The sequence below is a fragment of the Poecilia formosa genome, unplaced genomic scaffold, assembly GCF_000485575.1.
Source record: "Poecilia formosa unplaced genomic scaffold, Poecilia_formosa-5.1.2 Scaffold16, whole genome shotgun sequence".
Taxonomy (NCBI): domain Eukaryota; kingdom Metazoa; phylum Chordata; class Actinopteri; order Cyprinodontiformes; family Poeciliidae; genus Poecilia; species Poecilia formosa.
The window spans coordinates 70519-95711 of NW_006799955.1; the positions used below are offsets into that span (position 1 = coordinate 70519).

The 25193-nt window shown below is 42.3% G+C and overlaps 2 protein-coding genes across 3 annotated transcripts in view; one reads left to right on the forward strand and one right to left on the reverse strand.

The window, feature by feature from the left end:
• acp6 (acid phosphatase 6, lysophosphatidic) overlaps positions 1-2854 on the forward strand; it is an 11936-nt gene extending 9082 nt beyond the window's left edge. For both annotated transcript variants that reach the window (XM_016668558.1, XM_007546345.2), the window contains 4 exons: positions 937-1037; positions 1120-1212; positions 1292-1457; positions 1545-2854. In XM_016668558.1, coding sequence (XP_016524044.1) covers positions 937-1037; positions 1120-1212; positions 1292-1457; positions 1545-1676 — 492 coding nt within the window. In that variant the 3' untranslated portion in view covers positions 1677-2854. The remainder of the gene's footprint in view (positions 1-936; positions 1038-1119; positions 1213-1291; positions 1458-1544) is intronic.
• Positions 2855-3712: 858 nt separating this feature from the next.
• The window catches only part of bcl9 (BCL9 transcription coactivator), a 38947-nt gene continuing 17466 nt past the window's right edge, over positions 3713-25193 (reverse strand). Inside the window, exons 2-9 of the mRNA XM_007546346.2 lie at positions 15679-16145; positions 11653-11966; positions 11362-11469; positions 11065-11245; positions 9747-9834; positions 7484-9662; positions 6777-7046; positions 3713-6106 (exon numbers count right to left, since the gene is read on the reverse strand). Of these exons, the coding sequence (XP_007546408.1) occupies positions 5067-6106; positions 6777-7046; positions 7484-9662; positions 9747-9834; positions 11065-11245; positions 11362-11469; positions 11653-11966; positions 15679-16145 (4647 nt within the window). The 3' untranslated portion in view covers positions 3713-5066. The remainder of the gene's footprint in view (positions 6107-6776; positions 7047-7483; positions 9663-9746; positions 9835-11064; positions 11246-11361; positions 11470-11652; positions 11967-15678; positions 16146-25193) is intronic.

Genomic DNA, 25193 nt, shown 5'->3' on the forward strand with positions numbered 1-25193 from the left:
GAACTAACTGCTGAATGTGTTGGTGCAGTCCAACAGGTTTTTTTTTTGGACACTTGCAGATCGATCATTTATTTGTAAGCCATAATTGGGAATGTTGTTGAGCTTAAAGTTCAGTTGTTGTGACAACCAAGAACTAACAAAATCAGTAAAATCATCAGGCAGCATGGGGTCAGTTTCCGTTGTTGTGTATCTGAATTTAATCAGTTAAAACCAGAACATGTTTTTTTTTTTTTTTTTTTTTTTTTTTAGATGGTCAAAAAAAGTCACAGCTTTCAGGGGCAAACTTTGATAAGTCATTACAGTCGCCATATTTAAACGTTTCTGCAGGCATTGTAAGGTTTTCTTTTACAACTTTTCCTGTTTCTTTAACAGCTTGGAGATGTTAGTGAACATTAGTGGTTATGAGGAACATGTTTGGGTGGTGTAGTTTATGTATTTTTTGGGTGCAGGATCTACACATGGGCATGCATAAGGAAATTTATTTGAGGTTTCAACCATAAAAGAATTTGGAAAGAAGTCTGATTTAATTACCTAAATTATAGACCTTTGAAACTCATAAAATCATCAGATTTTTCACAGCAGGCTTTAAAAGTCCTTTTGCTGTAGCTTAAATGTGTTTATTAATGGTTTTTTCTGTATTCTCTGTGTTTTGAGAATCCTCAGAGGATCTCAAAATGGCTTATTGTAGTTTTGGGAATCTTAAAAAAAGTGATGTGAGTGTACATTTAACAAATCTAGTTGGCTAAAATCTGTTTAAACTGACTGCATACTTTCTTTACCCAGAATAGTCCAAAAGGTTGGCAGTTATTTTTTTATTTTTTTTTGCTTGTTTGGTGGGTGACTTAAAGTTACAATAGTCTTAATGTGAACTTTGAAGCACTGTTTTACTGTATATTAACACAACAATTCCTCTGACTTGTTTCTTTAAATCGTCAGGCGCACGGGCTTCCCAGCCCGCTGGTTCTGAACTTCTGGAGGAATAAGGTGGAACAGCGAGCTGTGGACATGATGTGCAGCCTCTTCGAGCCTAACAAGAGGTTTAAAACAGTGATTTACATGAAGCGTGCCCATCATGCTCACTGAGCCATTTTTAAATCCTAAATGCTGTGTCTGAAACAGAGAGGCGCTGCAGCTGTCGGTGGGAGCCCTCTTCCATGTTCTGCTAGAAAACATTGAGAAGAAATTACAGGACAACTCGGCAGAGGCGAACAGGTCGGACACCTCATGATGGACCACACTCGCGTCTTACAGAAATTATATGTGTCTTTTTAAAATATTACTCTCTCAACAGGAAGTTATTCCTGTACTCGGCTCATGACACCACCCTGATCCCGTGCCTCATGGCTTTGGAGATCTTTGACATGAAGTGGCCTCCGTATGCTGCCTCCATCACTCTGGAGCTACACAAAAGCCGGCAGACGGGCGATGCCTTTGTGAAAGTGTCATACATTGGTCAGGTAAGGAGCGCAAGAAGTGCCTCTAAGTAATCCAACGATGTTCACGTCTTTTTTTCATCTAAGTCAAGTTTGCTTCATGCTCCCCAGGATCAACACATACCAGGTTGCAGTGGAGTCTACTGCCCCCTGCAGGAGTTCAAACAGGTCCTCTCTCAATACTCGCTAAGCTCTGAACGCTACAATTCTCGTTGCATAAGCACAGAACTCGCTGAACCCTGACCTTTCAAGAAACACAAAACCACTCGACTTTAAACTTCGAGTGCAACTCAGGCGCCAATAACCACGGTATCACACATAAGTTAAAAACTTGATCTTCCAACAATAAATCTAGTTTTAATGATTATTTGAATACGTTTTGCAGTGTAGTGTTTACACCAGGTGCTCTCTGTAGCAGAAATGTGTTGCATTGAATCATTTGTACCTGCTTCATCATCAGTATAATGTTTGTGGACTTTAACCAAAGGGGTATTTCACTAATTAGACGATGTTCCAGTTGAATGTATTTGGGGTTGAGTTTCACATCATTATTATACCAAATAAGCCTTTTATGTACATTTCTTTTCTGCCTATGGAATCATTGCAGTATTTCCTGTCTTTCCTCTGACCCTAGAACACTTTAGCAGATTTTATGGCCGACTCAATAGTTACTGTGGCTGCAGAACTAGCCCACATCATCATCCCTCCTCCATCATGCTTGACAGCTAGTTTGAAGTACGCTCACTTAGATGCCGTTATATTTTTTTTTGGTCTCTGATATTATCTTGTGGTTCATTCAAATTAGAGCTACAATTTATTTTTTCATAAAAATATTTTCTTGGTAAGACACAAACTTACGCCAATTTTTTTTCCTGATTGTATTGTCCTGAAGTTTGACACTTGAAATTCTCACTGCAGCCTGTAAAGTCTGATATTGAGCAATCTTTGTAACTTCTACATAATCATGGGAGAAATGCGCCAAGCTGTCTCGTCTTACACTTGTGAAAATTTCTCACATTGGAACAATGGACTCTGTTGGTCAACAATTGTCGACGTCACTGCTGGCGTTTTCCTCCTGCACCTTTTAGTGGACAGCTAAATCTTGAGGCAACAGCATTGTTGTACGTTACCCTTGTGCGTCATCAAAGCTTTGTTGTTCCCCATGATTGCAGCTTTTATTCATCAGGGAAATGTATAATGTAGAAAAACAAAAAGTGAAATGTTACTAAATGGCTTTACAGCTCCAGTAACAGTATATTGAGTGAACGTCAACTTAGATGAACAGATCATTTTGATATGTTTGACTGTTGCTGTGAAACACCTTTTATTCACGAGGTGAAACTTCTTGTGGCATGCTGCTTCAGCTGTAAATATCAGGCCTGGATGAGCGAAATAAAAATACAGATTTTATTCTGTGTTGAGCCTGATTTTCTTTTCTTTTTGCATAATAAAGGTTAATGTGAAGAGCTCTTTTGGTTTAAAAATAATTTGCCCTTTGCCATTTCATCCCTTTAAAGAAACCCATCTCTATCCTTGTAAATTAAACCTTTTGCATGTCATTTGAGCTTAAATATTTTCCATGACTTGATGACAGAAATAGTCGTACAAAATGATTAAATTGTACGAGTTTGACTTCAATTTTCTGTGGATGCATTATACTCCATTCCCACTTATTTTGGCTCCAACCCCTCTGAAGGCCAATACAATCTTTAAATGAAAGACATGAGGTAACATTAATCCAGAGGTGCCCAAGTCCAATCCACAAGATCAAATGAGTGGCTCGTTACCAGGCCTCTGCAGAGCTGAATGACGTCTAAAAGCTGCAGAATGGTGGCTCTTGAGAACTCAACCCGGACTCCCCTGCATCAAATGATCACACTTCATCATGGCAGACTATACTGTAAAATAATGTAAATTGTTGGCTGTCAAAGCAAGTATGGAACATCCCATTGGCAGGTACAAAGTGTCCCAGTGAATGGCCAAACTGGCAATACCTGTTCAAATGTGTAACCGTGTATCAACATACTCCACAGGTCTGGTTTGGCTTCTTCTAAGCTTTCTTCTTCCTCCGTGATGCATCCCCTCAACAATGCTGCTGCAGCTTCTTGAAATTATATGTTCAAGAAGCCGCTCTGCTTCTTGAACTTGCTCTGCTCGTACCCGCTGAATGCCGGTGAGCTCGTTTTAACATGCAAGAAGGGACAGAGACCGTCTGGAGTCCACACGACAAGAGCACATGAACTGAAACAAGGGCACACACACTGCATGGACAACATGTATATACCAAAACAATATCTTTTATTTGTAGTCCATCACCAACAGCCCTGGTTAGGCTCTTCTGCACCAAAGCCAATGGAGAAACACATGACAAGCTTATACAATAGATAAAAGAGAGGAAGTCAACTGGATGGCAAGCAGTACGTGTTTACATTTCCTTGCGTCTCGCCTCGCTAAAACGTTAACCAGATCTACCTACCGCTAACTCTAGAATACCTGACAATCCTGCTTCCTGCATTCAGCGGCTCCCGTCCCAGTCTGCGGACCATCATCTCTTCATGGATTATTGCTGTGGGAATGATTATTACCCAGAGTCAACGAGTCAAAAAACAAAACAGGAACACAACAGGAACAAGAAGAAGACACATAGCACGTCTGGGTAGTAGCAATGTTATTCACGCCGGCAAAGTCCTGAAGGTTTTAGGCGCAAAAATAGTTTGATGGTGCGGCAAAGATCCTCACACTGAGTGCATGTTAGAAACAGAAAAGAAGACGCTTTCTGCAGATGGTCCATGTTTGTGCTTTTTTTAATAATACTATTATCTTAATGAGGTCATAGTTTGGTTTGTTATACACTGGAGTTACAAAGGAAATTAAAATAGACTAAAATTTGAATAGCCCACCAATGGTAAACCGTACAGTATTTTTAAGGGGGCGTTCCTCCACCCCAATGAAAGCTGGGTAAGAGGCGTTAAGAGGTCACTGATAGAATGCCTATACATACAGACACACACATACCACACAAACATACAATCTGTCAAGCACACAAACACACCCTCACGTATATACTGTACAGAAACAGTCAAAAAACAATGGAGCGAGAGACAAGATGGATTTCCACTAAAGTCTTCACAAAGCACAAAGTATTCTCCTCCTTTCTCTGGTTCCATATCACTTTTGTGACATTTGTTTTTTTTGTTTGTTTTTTAATTTGAAAAAAAGTTGACATATACTGTAGCATCTCCACGCTGACTTTTTAGTTTTAAGGTTGGTTCCTCTTTGATGTCAGAGTCATCTTTACAGTCAGATAATCAAAAAAAACAAAAACAAAAAACCCACGAACAGTTCTGCGAAATTGATGCACAACAATCTCGTACATTCTGTGAGTTCTTGAGTCAAAATTAAATGTTTGTGTGAGAAAAAGTACAACAAACCAGGCCCCGTCTTAGTCTCCGTAGCTCGAATTGTCCCCCCACAAGACATCACTAGGCAACGGGTTTGCTCCATGACGTTCATTTTGTGTTTCGTCTCATTGACTTGAGTCCGTCTGTTTCTGAATACTTGCTACACTCCGTAATCCTTTTTTATCTTCATGTTTTTGTCCAAGAACATTCTAGTTACAAGGTTTTTGTTGGATTAGAACATTCCATGGCCCGGACTGAACCCCATGTCCATGTCACGAGGCCTCATTTGGCCCCCCATCATCATCGTCTGTTGTGGAGGGCCACCCATGCCCTGTAGTGACATCATCATGTTAGGTGAGCCACCGGGGCCTGGGTGGGCCATTTGTCTCCCCTGCATCATCCCTCCCGGACCCCCAGGAGACATCATTCGGTGCTGAGGGCCCATCATGCCTTGGCCCATGAATCCTGGTGGTCGCATTGAATTGTGACCTGGGTTGCCCATTGGCATGTCTTGGGGGCCCATTCCCCCACCGGGTCCACCCGACATACCCCCCATCCCCTGCATGGGCATCCCCATCCTTGGTGGACCGTCGGCCATCATGGCCTGCATTGGAAACCCAGACGGGTGAGGCGGTTTACCCCCGGGGTTTTCCCCTCCGCCTCTGGGGAAGTACGACAGAGTCTGACTGGGTTTCTCCGACGGGATTATCCTGGACAGATCAAACTCGGGAATGCCAGATGCTCCCGGCCGCATCACTTCATGAAGGTCTGCATCTCCAAATCCTCCTTGCATGTTGTTGAACTCCGGCCCACCAGGGGTGTTTGGCTTGCACATGCCCCCATCACCTCCTCCCCCATGAGGCATGTTCCCCATCCGACCTCCCATAGGTCCCGGTTCGCCCTGGAACCCCATTGAATGACCAGGGAAGCCTTGGGGGCCTGGGCCATTGTGTGGGGAGAAGGGGCCTTGTTGCGATGGGGACTGTGTGAGGGGGTAACCCTGGTTTCGGTGAGGGTAACCCATGCGTCCTTGAGGCATCATTTGAGGATTTGGCATACCGGGGTCTTGTGGGTTTGGTTGCATCATCATGCCGTGAGACATCATGCCTGGGCCCATATTGGGGGCATTCGGAGAGGGCATCTGAGGGGGCATGCCATGAGAAAGAGGCTGGGAACCCAAAGGATTCATGCCCAGAGGACTGAGCGCAGGCATGGGTCCAGTGTTTCCAGGACCCATCATGCGAGGATTTCCTTGGTGATTCATTGCCATACCTGTGGGCCAAGAAAAATTGGTTTTCAGTAAAAGCACAAGAAGAAACCAGTTAATCAACAGCACTTTCATAGCTCATAAACCTTTTCACGTGTCGCATTACAACCACAAACTTCAAAATATTTAGGGGGTGAGTAAAATGTGGAATGCATTTCTGTTGATCCCCTCTGAGTCAACTCAGTGTAGAACCGTCTTTAGCTGCAATAGCTAGTCTTTCGGTGTGTCAGCTTTCTGTCCAACAGTTCAAGCGCAATCAAATTGGAACTTCAGTGGTCTTGACTGTAACTGGGCCAATCTGTTTGCATGTAGACCAAAAGAGTTAAATTTTGATACCATCTTACCAGAGCACCTCCTGTTAGCTTTGATTCCTGGGTGGACTTTGGCTAACTTTAACAGGATTTCTAAAAGTTGTCTGGTTTTCTTCTTTCTAGTCTTTCATAAAGACCAGATGTGTGAGAACTATAATTTAAAGTTTTTTTTATAAGAGATTTTACCTCCTGAGCTCTAGATCGCTGCACAAAAAGAGTCTTAGTATGTTTGGTCAAACTTGCAAGTCACAGCTTGTAGATCCCTGGTTTATCACAAAAAAAATGCCTAACAAAATGCACTGAAGTTCATGGTTGCCATGTAACAAACTGAAACCTCATATTAAACATGAAGAAGATGGCTCACCGTTGTTCACTGAAGGCAGGTTGGGAGAACGAGCTGGGGGCGAGTCGTCGTCCGAGCTGGCTACAGTTTTTATGGCATCGTGGTAAAGCGGGGTTGAACTGGGCATCGCAAACTTGGACATGCGCGACATCATGATGGACAGCGGGTTCTGGGAGAGTGTTGGTTCCGGTGGTATGGTGTACGGACTGCCAGACGGGACATTGCCTGGGAGGGACATGGAGCCAGATGGAGCCCCCGATGAGGGAGGAGCCGAGGGAGGCCCGTTACCCCCTAAAAGAAGACAAAATGAACAAAGATGACATAAAGAAATGGCTCAAAGTACCAGAAGCCAGCTTTATGTTATAATTATTTTTTTTGCACTATGCAACAAATAAGTTTTATCACATCTGTTTCTAATTCAAAATTTTGATTGGCTCTGCATGATATACAGCTCCTCAAGTTAGTGGCCAGCAGGGGGAGCCACTGGACCATAACCAACCCCACCCCGGTCAAGTTCTGAATAAGTGATGTACCACCTTGCAGCTTTTATTTTGAATTTTTAAACATATTTTTGTATTAAGCCATTAATGCATGATAATTGTGACAAAAAATATCAGAAAATGACTTAAAATACTCTAAGAACAAATTTACATGAAAATAAGAAAAAAAAAAAAAAGAACTTTAAGGTTGTGTGTGTCTGATCTCGGATAAAGGAAAGACACACATACCCGGCTCCATGCCCCCCATCATGTTTGGTGAAGTGATGCTTAGTGGAGGCTTGCCACCTTGGGGGGGCACTCCAGGACTCTGCATGGGTGGTTTTGGTGAGGAGGCCCACCCTGGAGAGGGGTTTGGAAGAGATGGGGACCTCATGTGAACAGGAGAGGCGCCTGCTGATCCCATCATGGAGTGGGGGGATTTCATTGGTGCAGATGTCGGAGGAGCTGGAGGTGCGCTGGGGCCCGCCGGACCGCTGAGCATGCCGGCGAGCTGGGATGGTGTTTGAGGAGATTTGAGGTTCCCGGAGGGGGAGCCCATCATGGGGGACTGAACTTGCCTCAGTGGAGGAGACTTGAGAGGGTTGACACTAGGGGAGTTCCCCCCTCCTGCTTGGACATTTAGATCGGCTGGTTTCCGACCCCTCTGTCCCTGAGCTGGACCACCAGCGGAGGAAAGGTGGTTAATGCGGCCATTTCCTCCTGATGGCGTTGATCTGTGCTCTGGACCAAAAGCTGGGTCTGCGTGGGGACCCCTCAATGTTCCAGGGCCCCCAGGGAAGGGCCGCCCTGGTCCCATGGGAAAGTCTGCTGGTGTCTGCTCAGGAAAGGGAGGGACCTGCATCGGCCTGCCTTGTGGCCCCATGTTCTCCATTGGCGGTCCTCCACCTGTTCTCATTCTCATCATTTCGTCAGGACTCATGTTCATGGGTCCATCTCGTAGTTTGGATGGATGCATATGAGGTCCTGGGCCAGGACCTGGCCCAATGCCAAACTCAGGCCCCATTTCTCTGCCCCCCATCGCTTGGAGCCTCGATGACGGACTCATAGGGCCATCAACAGGCATTCTGGGAAACATACCCATACCGTTACCGGGTTCCATTCCACCTCTTTGGTGTCCCATCATCCGTTGAACATCCATCATCATTCCAGGGGGGAGACCTTTCTCCCCACTCATTCCTTGGTGGAACATTGCCTCCTGGACTGACTGGGGGTTGGGAAAACGCTCACCACGGGCCCCCGGACCATGAAACATTCCTCCAGGCCCCCCGGGGAAGCCTCGGGCTTCTGCCATCCTTGGAGGCATGTCGTCCGGCCAGCCCATTCCTGGCCTTGGCAGGCCCTCCATCTCGGGATTCATCATGCCAGAGAAGCCAGGCATCCTCTGCATATGAGGGCCCATACCCCGAGGACCGGGGCCCATACCCATTCGCTCCGGGTAATGCTCTGGTGGACCGCCTGGCCCCCCCCACATTTCTCCTGGACCCATCTGGTAAGGGGGCGGGGGGCCTCGCATCATGCCCCGCGGGCCAGGATGCATCATGTCTGGAGGAAGTGGTCGGTGTTGCATTTCTTGCTTTTTCCTCTTCTCCTCATAAAATTCCTGCTGTAACTTCAGCCATGCCACCTGCTCTGGTGTCATCTGATCCCCTTCCCCACACCCACCTGGCCCTCCAGGGCCACCCGGAGGGACCATGTCATCAGTGGGAAATAAAGGCATCTCCCTTGGACCATGTGGAGGCCCAAAGGGGGGTCCCTGTGGACGAGGTCCTCCAGGTCCACCCGGCGGTCCAAGGCTCTGAGACTGTGCCATCATGGCCTGTAGAGGTCCCTGCTCTGGTCGCCGAGGTGGACCATCCGGGCCTCCGTCGTGAGGTCCAACATGGGCTTGTGGCGGCCCAGGAGGCGGGGCGTCGCGGTCGTCAGGGAAAAGCATGCGCTGGATGTCCCGTAGGGTCTGCAGGGAACGCTGCCGGTGCTCCAGCTGTTCCTGGGACAAGCCTTCCGTGTTGGCCTCCATGTTGAGTAGCTCCTGGGCCAGCTGCTGTTGCTGCTGCTGCTGCTGTGGCGTCAAACCTGATCCACTCGTGCCTCCACCCGGTCCTCCTTCAACAGACGTTGGCGGGTTGAGGCCAGCCTCTGGCTGGGCAACGGGAGCCTGGTCAACAGGGGCTGAAGGGTTCCCAGGGCTGCTGCCAGGGATGTTTTTGGATTCTGTGCCAGCAGAGGACGATCCCTCCTGCGAAAGAACAGAGGGTTGACTCCCTTGACCGGAAGGCTGGGGTGGCGCTTGCTCAGACATTCCAGATAAGGACGGCTTCGATCCTGGCTGGTGGCTTTGATCTTGGGCGTGGGACGGAGGTTGCTGAGGAGGGTTTGAGTCATTTCGCAGGACACCAGATGCGTTGTTCTTTGACAGAGGAGAAGTGACACAAAGGTGTTATTAAACCACAAGCTGAAGTGTGCAACACTCTCTGAAGCTTGTACTCCTTACCAAGAGCAGGTGAGCTTTATCCTTGAAGTTTTTCATGTGGAAGGCAATGATGTTTTCTGTGTGGCCAGTTAGAACTGCATCAGCTGCCCTGAGGACCAGAAGACAGTCGGATATCAGTCATCAGATATAGCACAGCGGTGATGCAGATGTTACTACACATGTCATTTGTCCACAATTCTAAGGTGTGAACCTAAGTTTTGTCCACTGAAAAAGGCACAGACGAGTAAAAAATTAAAAAATAGATGAAAGTTTTAATGGAGAATAGACACACATTTTGTTCTGCTCTTTGAAATAAACTTCTGCAAACAAACCAACAACCAATTCTGACCATGGACAGGATGAAAGATAAAGTTGGCGGACAAAATAAATGTACACTGACAAAAATGCAGCAGCTAGATAATGAAACATTGACCTACATAACGGGTATAATGAGATACACTTTTTAAATGCACACTAAAGTGGACAAGTCACTTGACATGTTCTGATTTGAAGCATCCAAGTTTCAACCTCATGTTATTTAAGCCAGAGTTTGGATTCTGATTGCCTCAAAAGGCACAATGGAGACCAGGGCAGCACAATAATAAAAGATCATGCTAGAACAATAAAATTGTGAACATTTTTAATATCATCAGTTATTATAAATAGACACTTTCCTCTCCCCAATCTGTCCAATATTTCTTGTGATTCTACGCTCTCGATGACCTTTAGCATCCGAGACACTAATCTGTGTCACGTGTGGGCATTTACCTCTGGGAAAACTCCTCAAACGGGCAAAAATATCTATTTATTCAAACTTGTAATGTGTTTTAGCAAACTTTTATTTAATCGTCTTCTGAAACACAATACTGACTCATTCAATCAGAACTGAAAATTACTTTTCACTGCTACTTTCTGGGAAATGACAAAAATGCGTTACCGGTACCATGTTTTAGCTCTTATTCATTTCAAATCATCATTTTATCATTCCATTCTTGTTTCAATGCAAAAATTCAGTTTTGATGAAAATATGCAAATAAGAAAGGGGGAAAAAACAGGTAAAAAAGAAATTGGAAGTACTCAAAATAACTATATGATTACATGTGAGAATGGCTGTTTTTGGTATTTTATCTAGTGAAAGTAATAATTTACAACAAAAAATTGCTCAACAAACAGAGAGATTTGGCCAAAACATGTTCTGTAGGTGTTACACTACCTAAAGTGAGCTTGGTTAATTTCACAGATCAATCTTGCCAATAGCTTTAAAACATCAACTATGTAAGTATATAAAAGTATAGATTTTACTGAAAAAGAAAAAAAAAAAAGCTATCTGCTTCCTTACGTGTTTGCCATCTCTGTGGTGAAGACATAGACAAGTTTTGAGCCTGATTTTTGACCACTGGCAGGTTCTGTTGTGGAGCCTTGGCCTCCCAGTGTATTGTGGGAAGGCGTGGAGGAGCGACTGAGTCCGGCGTTGGAGGTAGAATGTGTGTCCTGGGGATTCACGTCGCTCGAGTTACAATCTAAAAATTATAGCGGAGAGAGACTTTATGAGACAGTAGAAACTTATTAAGAAATCCAACTGTTTAGGTAATCAGCAGAAGGAAAGCCACATGTTCCAGGATGTTGCCGGACTTACTGAAAAAACCTCTGTCGTCTTCATCACTTTCTCCTCCAGAGCACCAGTCGGTTCCACTGTACGGCTGCCTCCTCTCTGCAACGCAAATCCTCTTCGCCCTGCTGTTATCTGTAGACACACACACGCAGTCCATTCATCAGCTTGGTTCAAAAGTGTCCAAAATTATCAGGGACTATAAGGTAAAGGAGTGAGATTGCACTGAAACATCTGGGAAACTGCAAAAATAAAATACCTAGTTGCATCAAAACGCTGACATCGCATTTATCTTAGCTGAAACATTTTAGTTGTTACCTTTGTCCTCATTGGTGGGCGTGCCACTGTCTGGCTGCTCAAATGACTCCACTGAGGTGCTCCTTTCCCTCTTGGCCTTCACCTTGGAGCTGGGGCCGGACGTCAGGCCCTGGCCGTTTTTTAGTCCCATTCCCCCAGACACATTTTGAGCCGCTTTGGCACCCATGGTTTTGGGATCGCAGGAGGAGGGTTGTGATTGGCTGCCCGCGCTCCCCGGTTTACTCTGATTGGGCATTTTAGAGTCCATCTGGGCAGCAGTGGAGGGGGACATGACAGGAGGGGATCGTACCATGGCCTCCGTCTTAGGTTTAGGGCTGAAACACAGAGGACAGATTTAATGAATACAGATACCTACTTTAAGCATTTTCTCCTTTTGTTTAAAACATGAGACGTTTTTCTCCCCATTTACAGAGACGACAAATTTTTTTTTATTAATTTTGACTATTTAAATGTTTATCAATGATAAGTCTTACTACACTTGGAAAAAGGCTGCACAAAGTTACAGCACGATTAAATTTTCATTTACCACATGCTTCAATTTATTTTACTTAAAATAAGAGCGATAAAACACAGGTTATCATAATAAATAAGAATTTGTTCTTAGTACAAATGGTTAAATAATAGTTGAATGAAATGACACAAAGAAACACCTAACTGTGAAGTGGAAGGGAAATAAGAGTTTTATGAGGATAAATAACCCAACTTCAACCTAATGCCCCAAAATAAAATCCAGTCAACCAATTGGAGTTCAGATGTCACCTAGTTGATGAAAAAAGCAAGAGAAGATCCCAACTGTGGACATATTACCCCTCTGTGAAATATGGTGGTGGCAGCATTATGTTGTGGGGAAGCTTTTTTTCAGCAGAGTTTAATACAGAGAGATCCAGGAGAAAAAAAAAAAAGAAAAAAAAAAAACACTGCAAATGACTTGCGGCTGAATAGGAAGTCAACTTCCAACAGGACAACCCAAAACACACAGTTTGACCCACTATACCATAATTAAAACGGACCAGTCAAAGTCCCAAAAACTGAGAGCAAAAAAACAACACGTATAGGCCTGTCACCATATCAAATTTTACTGGACGAGAAATCGTCCCATAGAATATTGTGATAAATGAGAATATTGTTGTTTTGAGACCATTTTCAAGTAATATATTGGTAACGGCATAATAATGCAAGTTCCTCCTCTCAAAGACTAATAAACTTTAATTTTGTAAAGAATGCTCCACACTGGAACTGGATGACAATTTAAATATCTAGAACAAAACACAGTAAACTAAAACAATTAATAAAATCATACACGACCAAAACCATAAATACAGTGGATTATGAAGTCTGTAAACAAAATTACACTTGAAAAAATATTAACCATCGAAATGCAAATTATCAAACTGACCAGTTCATCATGTGATTAATTGATAAATTGCTTAATGCGACTGACTTAAATAGAATAATGTATTTTTCAAAGAGAAATGGGGAAAAACTGTCAGGGTCTACATGTGCAGAGTCGGTAGAGACACAGACCTTAAAGACTTGCAGCTGTACATGGAGAATTGGGTGGTTCTACAAAGCAATGACTCAGGAGGGATAATTGCAAATGCATGCCAAACTTTTCAGATTTGTACTTTGAAAATCATTCTTCTCCTACCTAGCAATTATTCACTAATCTTTATCACATAAGATTCTGTAAATATACTGAGGTTGTGAGTAGAACGTGACCAAATGTGACAACACAAAGGGGCGTAAATAGTTTTGCATGGTCCTTTGATCCAGGGCACACTGGAGACACATAGACCATCCACAAACGGCTTCTCTTATGGAGTGCGGTGGAGTTGTAACATCCAACTGGCACGAAACGTCCCCACCACACCCTAATCTTTTCGTCTCTTCTTTTTCTTGCACACAAATAGCAGACTCCCAACAAGCAGTGTGAAGCAGAAACCAACAAGTCCAAAGACTGAAGCCGCAGCCCGGTGTGACTGTATGAACGTACACATGGTCGCGCAACAAGCAGAAAGAAAAACAAAGCCAGAGTCTTGGCAGTCCAGACAGCCGTTTCCAGGGACTCCAGAACCATGAGTCAGCGGGGAGAACTTCCAAGCCCAGCGGACTCGCTGACCCCAGAACAGTCTGCCATCACAACTGAAGAGGTAAGTTAAGCAAAGATACCCATTTTGCATCAGCAGGATGCGGGACATCGAAACCGCAGCTTGAACAAATACTATACAGATACAAAATTGATCATTTGAGCCACAAAGTGTCAAGTTTTAGGTGATTCCACACAAACTGAATCTGTGACAATAAGAAGCAAGACTGGAAAAAAAACGAACAAGTTGCAGCATGTGCAACACAGCAGGTTATCATCTGGAACATTTACTACTAGCGAGTGCACTCTGTACACTCGCCTCTACCTTGCTCCTCCGCTTCTCAATACTGGAGATCTACCTGATTATGAGCAGCGTTGATGTCAACACAAAACAGGAAGTTACATCAGCTTTTTCTCCAGAAGCTGTAAACAAAAAAGTAATTTTTCGCAGAGTGGTGCGAGTATCATTTCCTGGATCTGCTGCACTCCACAAAGACAGCACTATTGTATTTTCTGCTGAGAGTTCACCACTGATGGAGTTCCCCAAGTCACACCCGATTCTCTGAACCAGTCTTGTACAAGGTCAGGTGTTTGAGGGGGAAATAGAAGGGTTTATGTGTAAATTTGAAGAGATGCTTCATTAAGCAACATCCAAGGTACATATGCATATTTAACACATAGAAGAAACTGATGCAAAATATTTTATTCCATCAACATCCATTTTATTAACAGCATTTTGCCACATAACCACTAGCTTGAACTTTTATTAGCTCTTTGTGTAATAGATTAACATGAAGCAGTGGACTTTTGAAATTAAATTTTAGAAATTATGCATGCTTTTCACATGGTCAAGTCTTGTTACAGATTCTCTGTTGAATTTGGTTCTGAACCCAGTCACATGGGTATTTCTTTGGCCTAAAATTTGTATTTTATCTGTATTTTTGTTATTTTCAAATCATATGCTATTTGTACAATTTATGATATACAAAAAGAATAAGAAAAAAAACACACACTCCCAGAAGCATTTATTTTAGCGCATGCGCAAATGACGTGCTTTCAGGATAGACTGAAAACTTGGAAGCTAAAACCTCCACCACGGCCTCAAGTCTTCTAACGAGCTGCATTAAGCTCCATCCATGTTCACATCAACTCTGAACAGCTTCTCTAGCCCTGCTTACAAAAAGCAGTTTCTCAGCATGATGCTTCAGTCTTCAAAACATTTTGGAAGTAAAAGTTAAGACTTGAGTCCCATCTGAGCAACATCATGCATGTGTTTGCTACAAACTTTGAACTGACTTAATATAATAGTACTTTTTAAGGACAATCTGCAGCTCTTCCAAAGTTACCATGGGCCTCTTGGCTGCTTCTCTGCTGAATGTTCTCCTTGCTCTGCCTGGAGAACAAGATGTACCAAGACTGCCACATCTTGGTACATTTAGTTTACCTTGTGCCATATTCCTTTAGTTTTCTGCTAGCATTTTCGGCAGTGATCAAAGTCTGCAGTATCATTTTAGAACTTACCTCTGCTTTAAAACTCTCCTAAACTTTCTCCCTGACCCGTCTGTGGTGTTCCTTGGTCTTCATGATAAACAATGTTCTGTGAGGCCTTTGCAACTGGGTTTATACCAAGAATAAGTTGGTGGATCCCATCTACTAGCCAAAAACAACTGATTTATCTGAATGTTATTTAGGTGGAGCAGAGTACATGGGGATGAAAGAAATGCAAGTTTTAATTCTGGAAAAACATTGAAGAGCAAATTTATATTTTTCTTTCCACGTCATATTTTATTTTTACTGATATGTGTTCTCCGACCACATAAAATCCAAATAAAACGCACTGAATGTGTTATAATAACATAGTTTGTGAAATATTTCAACGGGTGTCAATACTTTTGCAAGCAAGCAAAAGCCAGTGTGGGTGGGTGCGCAAGTCCGCCTACCTCTGCGTGTTGGTGGACGGGGAGTTCTTCAGCCTATTGGAGTGCATTGATGGGGCTCCCAGGACTACAGAACAGGGTGGAGTGATGAGCTGGTGAGGGCTGCCTGTGTGTGTGAGCGGCGCTTTTGCACGCACGTTCCTGGAGCCGGAGACGGGATTGGTGATGTTGGACAGGTTCCCCCGGCCGTCCTTGGCCTCCTCTCTGTCTTTCTTTGCTCGCTCCTTCTTGGTGAAATGTGTCGCTGCTGTACCTGCCGCCGCTGGCCTTTCCTCCTGCACCTCCAACATTCTCCCTACGTCCTTGTCTGTGAGTGGGCGTGTGTATGTGGATGTATGTGTGTGTGTGTATGTGTGTGTGTGTGAAATGGAAAGTGTGTAAAAACAAAAACAATAGTCCAGAAGGCTTTTCTTGTTCTTTGTGTATTTATGAAACTCCCCCAAGGGGGCTTTCAACGGCCCTTGGGCACACTGCGGAGAGAAGAGAAAGAGCGAGTTAACAAGGGGCTACAGTTTTAAAACTTAAACACGTATTCCATTTACAATCACTTTAGCATTACTGCAACTCTGAAATTTGGAAAAGTTTTACTTCATGATTCGAGTCGCCTCAAGTTCATGGATACCAGAATAAACTCACGAGGGCCCTTAAAAAACATATTCAGTCATCAACAGGAAGAAAAAAATTGTAAAAAAAAAAAAAAATGTATAAGTTGTTCATTTCCTTAGGCTTGATCTGGTATTGACTACATCAGTTTAGTGTCAACATTATTTTTCACCCATATCGTTTTACAATGTGATCATTTTAAACAACCAACAGCTGAAACTCAACTAAAGTAAATTTGTTTTTGTTAGTGAAGCGTTGATCAAAGTTCAAAACCGGTGACACAGTCACGATTCGACTGATTCAACTAACAATCCAATGAATGTTAATTTATTGATGAATGTCTTCGATCCTTTTTAAACGCTCCCCGTGAGAGGGTGCGTTTGTCATTGGGAGTTTGATAAATGCCATGTTTCAACTGTGCTCGTAGTTCAACAAAATTCCAGCTGCATGAATTGCCATGTTGCGCGGCATTTGCAATACCGATGAACTGCATTCCAGAATGCAACGCTGGAGTTTGAATGCTCCCAACGCCATGTTTATATGAGACTGCTGTCTGGAAACTGATAGTATTTTCCAGAGGCTGATTGGGAAAATGTCCCTTGAATCCACAAAAATGTTACGGTTTCACTAAACAGTGGCTTGGTGTGAATGGGACCAGTGCAAAACATTTCTGTCCCCGTTGGTGAAAAAAAATAAAAAAACAGAGGCTAGCTGAGAAAACTGGACTCAGCTAAACTGAGGGTTCGGTGTATATTTTTTGTTTAAGCAAGATGACCCTAATTCAACTCTGGTCATTATCACATTACGTAAACAAAAACCATGGAAGGTTTCTCTCTGAAGAACAGCTCAGCAAATTAAATTCTTACTCGCACTATGGAGAAATCACTAATGTTCAATAAAAATGAGGTTTTTATCCCCAGAGAATTTTGGTGCGCAACAGCACGTTTTCAGTTTGTGAAAGAAAGACGTTTCCCTTTTGAATGTGGAGGTTTTTTTTGAAGCTATAAACCCAGCAACAGATCTAAGTTTGAGACGAAGAACTGTGACAGAACAGTAAACGAACAAGCATTCAGACGTTTATAGTACTGTACTTCGTGAGTATAGTATAAGCAAGGATGAATATTATTTCTTTGTAATAAGAGGGTGGCCAGGATTGTGGTAGAACGTTATTGAAATGTTAATTTATTTCAGTAATTCAATTCAGCAAGTGAAACACATTATATAGTTTAATTATACACAGACTGATGTTTAATATACATTTCTATTAATTATGACGATTTTCCACTTACAGCTAATGAAAACACAACATTTAAGATTAGAACATTACATCAGACCAATTAATAAACATTGTTATGGAAATGTTAGCTTAATGAAAAGCATGTTTAATGCCATTCTAAAGGTTATTTACAGACGAGCCTTATTGGAACGCATATTCTAATTTACTGAACAAGACTGTATATCATGACTGCAACATCAGTGTGCACAATGCGACTGTCTTCTAAGCTTCATGAACTCATATTTTCCAAGTCAGTCATTTTAAGCCCTACAGATGTAGTCCCACTGAAGTAGATGCCCATATTTGAGACGGAGGACAGTTTCCAAAGAGCTCAAGACAGATGAGAGAGTAGAGTGAAGAAAATTATAGAGGTTTATTGCAGCTTTAATTTTCTGAGCAAAATTCACAATTTATGTAATTGCTTAAATTTTGCAGAACTTTTAATCCCAAAAGTATCTCTCTTATTCAGGTTCAAAACTGTGAGCAAATAATTTTTTTTTTTTATTGATGAAATCATCATGTGTAATATTTTTACCATTACTTTGTGAAGATGGATCTTTTGCTAATATTTCAGGCATTATATTTTATAGCATATACTATGCTGGACAGAAACACTAAATGTCTTTTTTCTGGCTGTTGAACAACTCCTCAAGTTTAACTACTTACTACTACTACTTACTTTAACTACTCAACTACATTGTTCCTCATGAAAAACATAGAACCGTCTCTAAGATGAACCATCTGTAATATGATTATGATACCGTGGTGCTACATTTTGAGACAACAGGGATTGAATTTAAAGCATCACGAGGAATCAAATGCCCAGGTTTGCAATCCACTCCAAACTAGCCAGTGTCTGAACAACGAGGAGCACAATCCTGCTAAAAACGAAGGCAGCCCAGGCAGTCGGATTACATTGTCATCCTGCAAATATTTAGGAGCTCTTCCAAAAACACTCAACATTGTAACTGGCTCCAGAGTTCCCCTGGAGAGAGTCAGACTGTGTGGAGTGTTTGAGACGGAGGGGGATGGGGGGGCAGACAAACACAGCGGCTCCTGCTTGGACAGCAACACGCTCCTCTCAGCTGGTCTACAGGAGGAGTGATTTACAACCGTCAGCGCCGCAGATCGTTGCTACACACAAACAGAAGCCGGCTTCAGCGAAACCAAATCAAACTGTGGGACACCAGAGAGGAGTCTCTCCAGACAGGTGTTGAACTCATTCATTGCCATTTATAAAAACGTGTCACCAAAATGGCGTTAAGATCAGCTTCGTCTCGAGCCGAAGCGAACTCGGCATCATGGAAGTTCGACAGGCTAAGCTAATGAAGGCAGAAGGCAGAGATAAAAGTGATTAGACACAAGCCGGCCCAAAGATAAATAAAACAGAAAACGTAAAATTTTAGAGAGACCATAAAGACTTGATCATCAAATAAAATCCACAATCCAAAATTACTCAGCTTTAGTGTAACTGGACTTCATTTAGTGCTTCGCTATGCCAGATTGCAATCATCGGGCCCCGTACAACGCAGAGAAGTAGGAGTTGCCCTGTTTTTATAATCTGCATGCAGATAAGACATTTAGGCAGCTGGATGGGCTCTTGCTGCCCAAACCTGATACAGATATTCATCAAGATGCTGCAAAAAGATGGAAAATAAAAAAGCGATGAAAATGTGGGTTAATAATCACTGAAATATTCAGCAATAATATTGCAACCTTATGTTTTTTCTAATACAGTGCAGCCCTATTATCTCCCAAGATACACATGGGAATCTAGGACTTCAAGGAACTGGAAGAAAGCAGACAGCTGACGGAAATAATTATTGCATTTGGGACATATAAATACAAAAAGCATATTCACTACACACAAGCCTGTCGCGATAAACGATAATATATTAAACCTATCGACCTCATTTTAATTATCAGCTTTATCGTCTCTTCCTGCCTTTTTGCTTTCTGTTGATGACACTGAATGAAAAAAGGCTCAACTCCGGTCTCTCCCCTGATCCTCCCTTCCTATTTCCTTAGTGTAATGTCCAGCGCACACTACACGAGTTGTCTGCCGACTGTCAGCCCATTTTCAAAACCTGAAAGACCACACATTAGCCAACAGAAATCCTAGGTATAACGGTTCAATCGGGTTCGTCGTGCCGTGTGGCGTCTACAAGTCCAGTTAACTAATTTTAAAACCAGGCATTAATCAATGCTTTACTAGAATCTACCTGTGATGCATGTGGCTAGAGTCAGCGTGAAGTCCTGACTGAATGAAAATCATTATAACCTATTTATGTCACGTTAACGAAGAACAGCTGAAAAGTTACCGGGTTTATCAACTGCGTTAGCAATTTGGCTCCAACTCCTCCCCTTGTCATTTCTATATTCTCTCTCGAAATGTTGAATATTAATATTTCCACATATCATCTAAAATGTCCGCTGGACTTCGGGTTGCGCCGTGTCAGTTGTTGTCCTAATTTCCCCTCAGAAAGCACGGAGGAGAATCCGCGCTTTCTGATTGGCTACCTGTCACATTCAGTGTTAAGCTCCCAGTTGGGGAAAACCCCTGATTTGGATCGGAGCGACCACGACGATCTAAATCACACTACAGGATGATCGGTTACAAAATCACCAGGGACAATCTCGGATCGCCCAACGTTCTAAGATTATCGTAAGGGGAAAACAGGGGCAAAAAATCGTGCAGTGTGAACTATTGCATCAGGTAGTCGGATGTGCCCATCTTCTTCATTTAAATCTAGTGATTACTGAAGGGCAATATAGTATACAGACTTCATAATCTGCACTCTTTTGGTTGAATGCCAGTATTTATTTCCACTTAGGCTTTATCTTGTTTAGTTTTTATTCAAGTACATTTTTTGTTAATGGAGACTGAGAATCCATTTTACTTTCGTTTTTGGTTGCTTTGTCAATTTAGTTAATCAGTTCCAGTGTTACGTGTTCTTTTGAAAATAAAGTGCATCTATCTATGGCAGGAAATCACATGCATTATTAGTGATTTCCATTAAATCAGTGTCAACTGGTCTTGAAACATTATCATCGTTTATGGCAATTTTTTAGACAATCGTTCAGCAAAATTTGTTATCGTGACAGGCCTAACTATACATGCAAAGTGCTTTTCTAAACTCCAGAGAGTAATGAACAGTGAATTACAAAGAAGATTAAAGGATAAGTTCCCTTAAGTTCTGAGACTCCCATTCACAATAACGGCTTCCACTGGAGGCGTATAGTTTCTTTACATCAGATTTAAATAAACTATAAAATACTCACCAATCTAGGCAACACTAACAGCAAAAGCTACCACTTAAAACTAACAAAACTGATCAGCTCAATCTTTTTGAGACCTAATATTGTAGTCCAATAGTCTTAGTCCATTATGATGCCTCAGAAAAGCTTTTCCACTGCATCAAGTCAACAGGACAGGCAATGTGACCGACTCTTAATCCCAACCGCTTCACGCCCGACTCCGAACAGCTGAGATGCTAACAGAACCACATCATCTGCAAACAAGCAAACCAGACATCTTTCTTTTCATGACTACACCTCAAGATTTTGTCCATGAACAGTGAAAACTAAATCTATTAGACCTTAGTGGGTTGGTACAGATGAAGGAATTTGCATGACTCGGATGTACAAGTCGGACATTGTAACACCGGTATAAAACAACCTCAAACACCCACGATAAACATCTGGTCCACAGTTCCACGGCGATATATCAACATGTAGTCGATGAAATTCATTTAAAATGACATTGGTCCACCTTGATGTTTTAGATGTGTTGCAACTCCAAAAAAACAAAAACAAAAAGAGAATCCAAGTTGAGATTTCATAATTTGCCTAATATGAGATACACACAGACTTCAGCTGGAGTCAAGTTGTTTTTAGGGGCGGAGGAAAGAGGCAATTTCTTCATGCCTGCTTTGAGGAAGGAGGCCTTAACCAGTACTTAAACTCTCCCACTTTCAGATCCGTCCTCAGTTTCTCCAGTCGGTAAAAATCTCCAAGTAAGGTCTTGAAGCAAGTTGTGCCAGTTCCGAATCCACAGAAAAGCATATTTTGTTTCTTTGAATCATAATTTATAGCAAATCAAGGTCCAGCCTCCAGCTCATTCAACCCTAACTGGCATGTATGCCCTCCAGCAGTTCCATCAAAGCCTAAACATGAATTTTACACAAATGTGTCTGAAGCGAGGATGTGCCCGCACAGAGGCACAAACAGTATGAAGTGTCAATCATCTGTTGCCTCTAATTCCCCACTAACGAGACACTAATTGGAGAGCTTGCTGACATGACTGTCACGAGGAATACACTGATCCACAAACGCACCAGGTGTGTACTCTGCACGCACAAAGACAACAAAGCTTCATTCAAGTAATCGGAGAGATGAATCTCACTTTTTCTGCAGTAAAAGAAACTGAACCGTCTATCATGAGGAAGATGCGGCGCTCAAGTTCATTATAGGTAATGGGAAAACAAGATAATGAGGCTCCAAATATGAGCTTTTTTCCTTTAAATACGGAGCGCCAGATGAAAAGGAAGGCAGAAAATGGTCTGATTGGATTTGGGGTTTATTTATTTTATGCTTGTGTAACAGTCACCGTACTCTGGTTAAAGGGTAGACCCCTCCCAGCTACGTCAGCAAATCTCCTTATGAGAGGGAGGAAATAAGAGCTCTTCATCAGCGTCGTTTCCGGCAGTTTTCTCCAAAGGTAAGGCAAAGGATTAAAAGAAGGAGGAAACTCTGACCTCGCTGCCAGCTTGTTTTTCATTTTAAAATGAGGAAGGGGAAAAAAAAAATCTCCCACACGTACAAACACACAAATCATCTCTTTTCCCTCATCTTAGCCTCGCTGTTGGCTGCAAAAAAAGGCCCTGCTGATGTTTCAGCCCTATTTATGCAAATCCCATTTTGCAGTTCAGTCAAAATAGAGTATTGGTCTCTCTTTCCAGTTCTATTTCTCTCCCACCCGCCCTCCGTCTGCTCGGCCTCCATCTCAAGAGCCGCCTCAGCCCATTATTTGTTTAGGGGCGATATCAGACGCATTATTTCCACCTCTCCCCGCGGTTTTCTGCAAGAATACACAAAACGAGCAGCCATCAGCGACGTTGTGAAGAAGCAGCAGCTAACTGTCAATAGTAGAAAAACCACTGTGCGTCTTCACACAGCATCACAATTTGCACCCCGCTGGTGACTGCAAAAACTAAATCAGGAAAGCAATGGAAAATTTGGGAACACAACCTGTTGAAAAATCTCTTTTGGTTTTTAATGTCTAAAATTTTATCAGGATGATTCATCCGAACCCTAAAGAAATAAGAACCTGTCTAGACGTCTTGAATCGAATTTTGATTAGAAGCTACACACAGCAAAGCAGTAATTACTGATTTTTACTTTTCTATGACTCCATCAGAGTCAACTTTATTTTTTTAGTGACATCTATTTTATCCAATGCACTCCAGATGGCATGGATCCAATCAGATAGTCCAGTTGTATCCAAAAGAGATGGTCAATCACCGAGCTGATATTGTGCTGATGCCATGGTAACAGTCATTGATCCAGAGTCCCTGGTTTTGTGTTGCTGCAGATCATTTTTTGGCCGATTTTCAGGGTTAAGCTTGTAGCCAAAAAGATAAAATTAAACTGTACATGGTAATCTCAGATTTACAATTTCATATACAGATTTTGCTGTGTGTTTTGAGGAAACATTAAGAGCTTTTAAAGTTGTATCAGACAAGAAATTAGCTTTAGGGAGTAAACAAGGTGGCTTTCAGAAATTTGCTGTATTATTCTTCTAAGTTTGTCATAAAATGTGCAAGAACTGGAAATGTCAAGAGCTTGAAGGAAGACATAGGGTCAAATATTTGCCATCTGTTAAGTACACAGAGCGGCTGTGCTTACAGTTAGCAATGCTAACCGTGCTAATCGCCCACAAAAGTCTTTAAAAACTGTGTAAAAGTATCACTTTTACGCATTTCTGACTTTGTTTCACAAATATCTTACAGCTCCTCTTTATTGGGCTGGTTTTGGTGCCATGTTTTCAGCCTGTTGCATTCACATGCTAACAATTAACACTTCACTGCAGGAAAACTGTTACCAAGTAATGTCACCGGAACCAGAGGCTTTCAAGGGAACAACACTGTATTTGTAATATATTACAAATATTTTACCGATATCAGTAATATCAATATTGCAAGCACTGCAATATTTATTGTTGAATGTGTTTAAGGCATCAGGCATTCACTTTTTTCTCTACTTAGAACCCCTACAAGTCTAGGCCTATACAAGTAGCCTAATAACTTGCTCAACAAAGTGTATTTTCAACTTACACCTGTAACTTGAAAATTTAAGCAAGCTAAACAAAATTTTAACCACAACTTCAAAGACTGGAAAACATTGAAAGGAAATCACTTAGGTTGTTGCTAACTGCCACTGGATGGAAGCCAAAATGTACATTTTTAGTGGATGAGATGATGAAGATGCCAAAAAATAGAGGTTAATAATTATAAAAGAAAAGAGTTAGGAAAATATAGGTTAATTATACTCAACCTTGTCATCACAACATTGAGAAATAATAACACAATTACATGTTTTCCTGATGTCACGCAGGCCTTGTTTCAACAGATATTCATGGGATAAGAGCCAAAAAAAAACTTTATTGAAGCAGCACACACCTGGAGACTTTAGTCATTAAAATACTCAAATCTTCTCCAGCGATCGGGTTAGGTTTAGTAATACAAAGAGATACAGAAACTCATTTTGAGTAACTAACTAACCTTTCAATCATGTCTTTGGGCTGTGACAGGAAGTTGGAGTACCTGGGAAGAAGCCCCGTGTTTGAATAGCGAAATCTGGCAACTCCATGCAGAGAGACCCCAGAGTGGGATTTAAACCAATAACCTTCAAGCTGAAAGGCAACAGTTCTGCCAACCAATTGTAAATCATTATATACCAGATGTTGTATTACACTGAATTTCAAGTGCAATACCTTTAGCAGTGAAGTGCGTTTACTGAATCATTAGGGTCAATAATAAATTGAGGACATCCATGTTTTACTTGGGTGTTTATTGATAAACAAAAACCTGCAGTACAACTGGCTCTTCATGTCTCTGCTTGAGATGCAACAAAAGGCAAACATGAGGCAATAACACAAATGCAAATAAGGACTTGCTCAATGCTCAGAACAATGACATCGGTTAGACATCCATACCTCCCCCTCTGATTCAGGAAACACTCACCTGTTGAGGTGACTTCCTGAGAACACTATTTTAGCACGCCACACCCTGCATTAGCACTCATGATTAGCTCTCGGTGCACACAGAATGCGAGGAATGCCGCGTCGCTAAAGATAGAGCTTCAGCTTTTGACGTGATGCATCTTCCCTGACAGAAACGACGACAGAGACTCAACTTCTAGAATCTACGACCGGTGTCCTGTCCCGACCGAAACCAGGTCATTCAAATATTTACCATGAACTCATAAACTTTTCCGCATTCTCCACGCTGAATAGCTTCAGCCTGAGAACAATAAATATGCAGCTCCTTCCTTCTCCTCCCAGGTTTTACCTTGACCCCGAATTGAATCGTTGGGACTAATCGCAGCCATTTCTGCTGATCCGCTCAGCGTTTCCTCA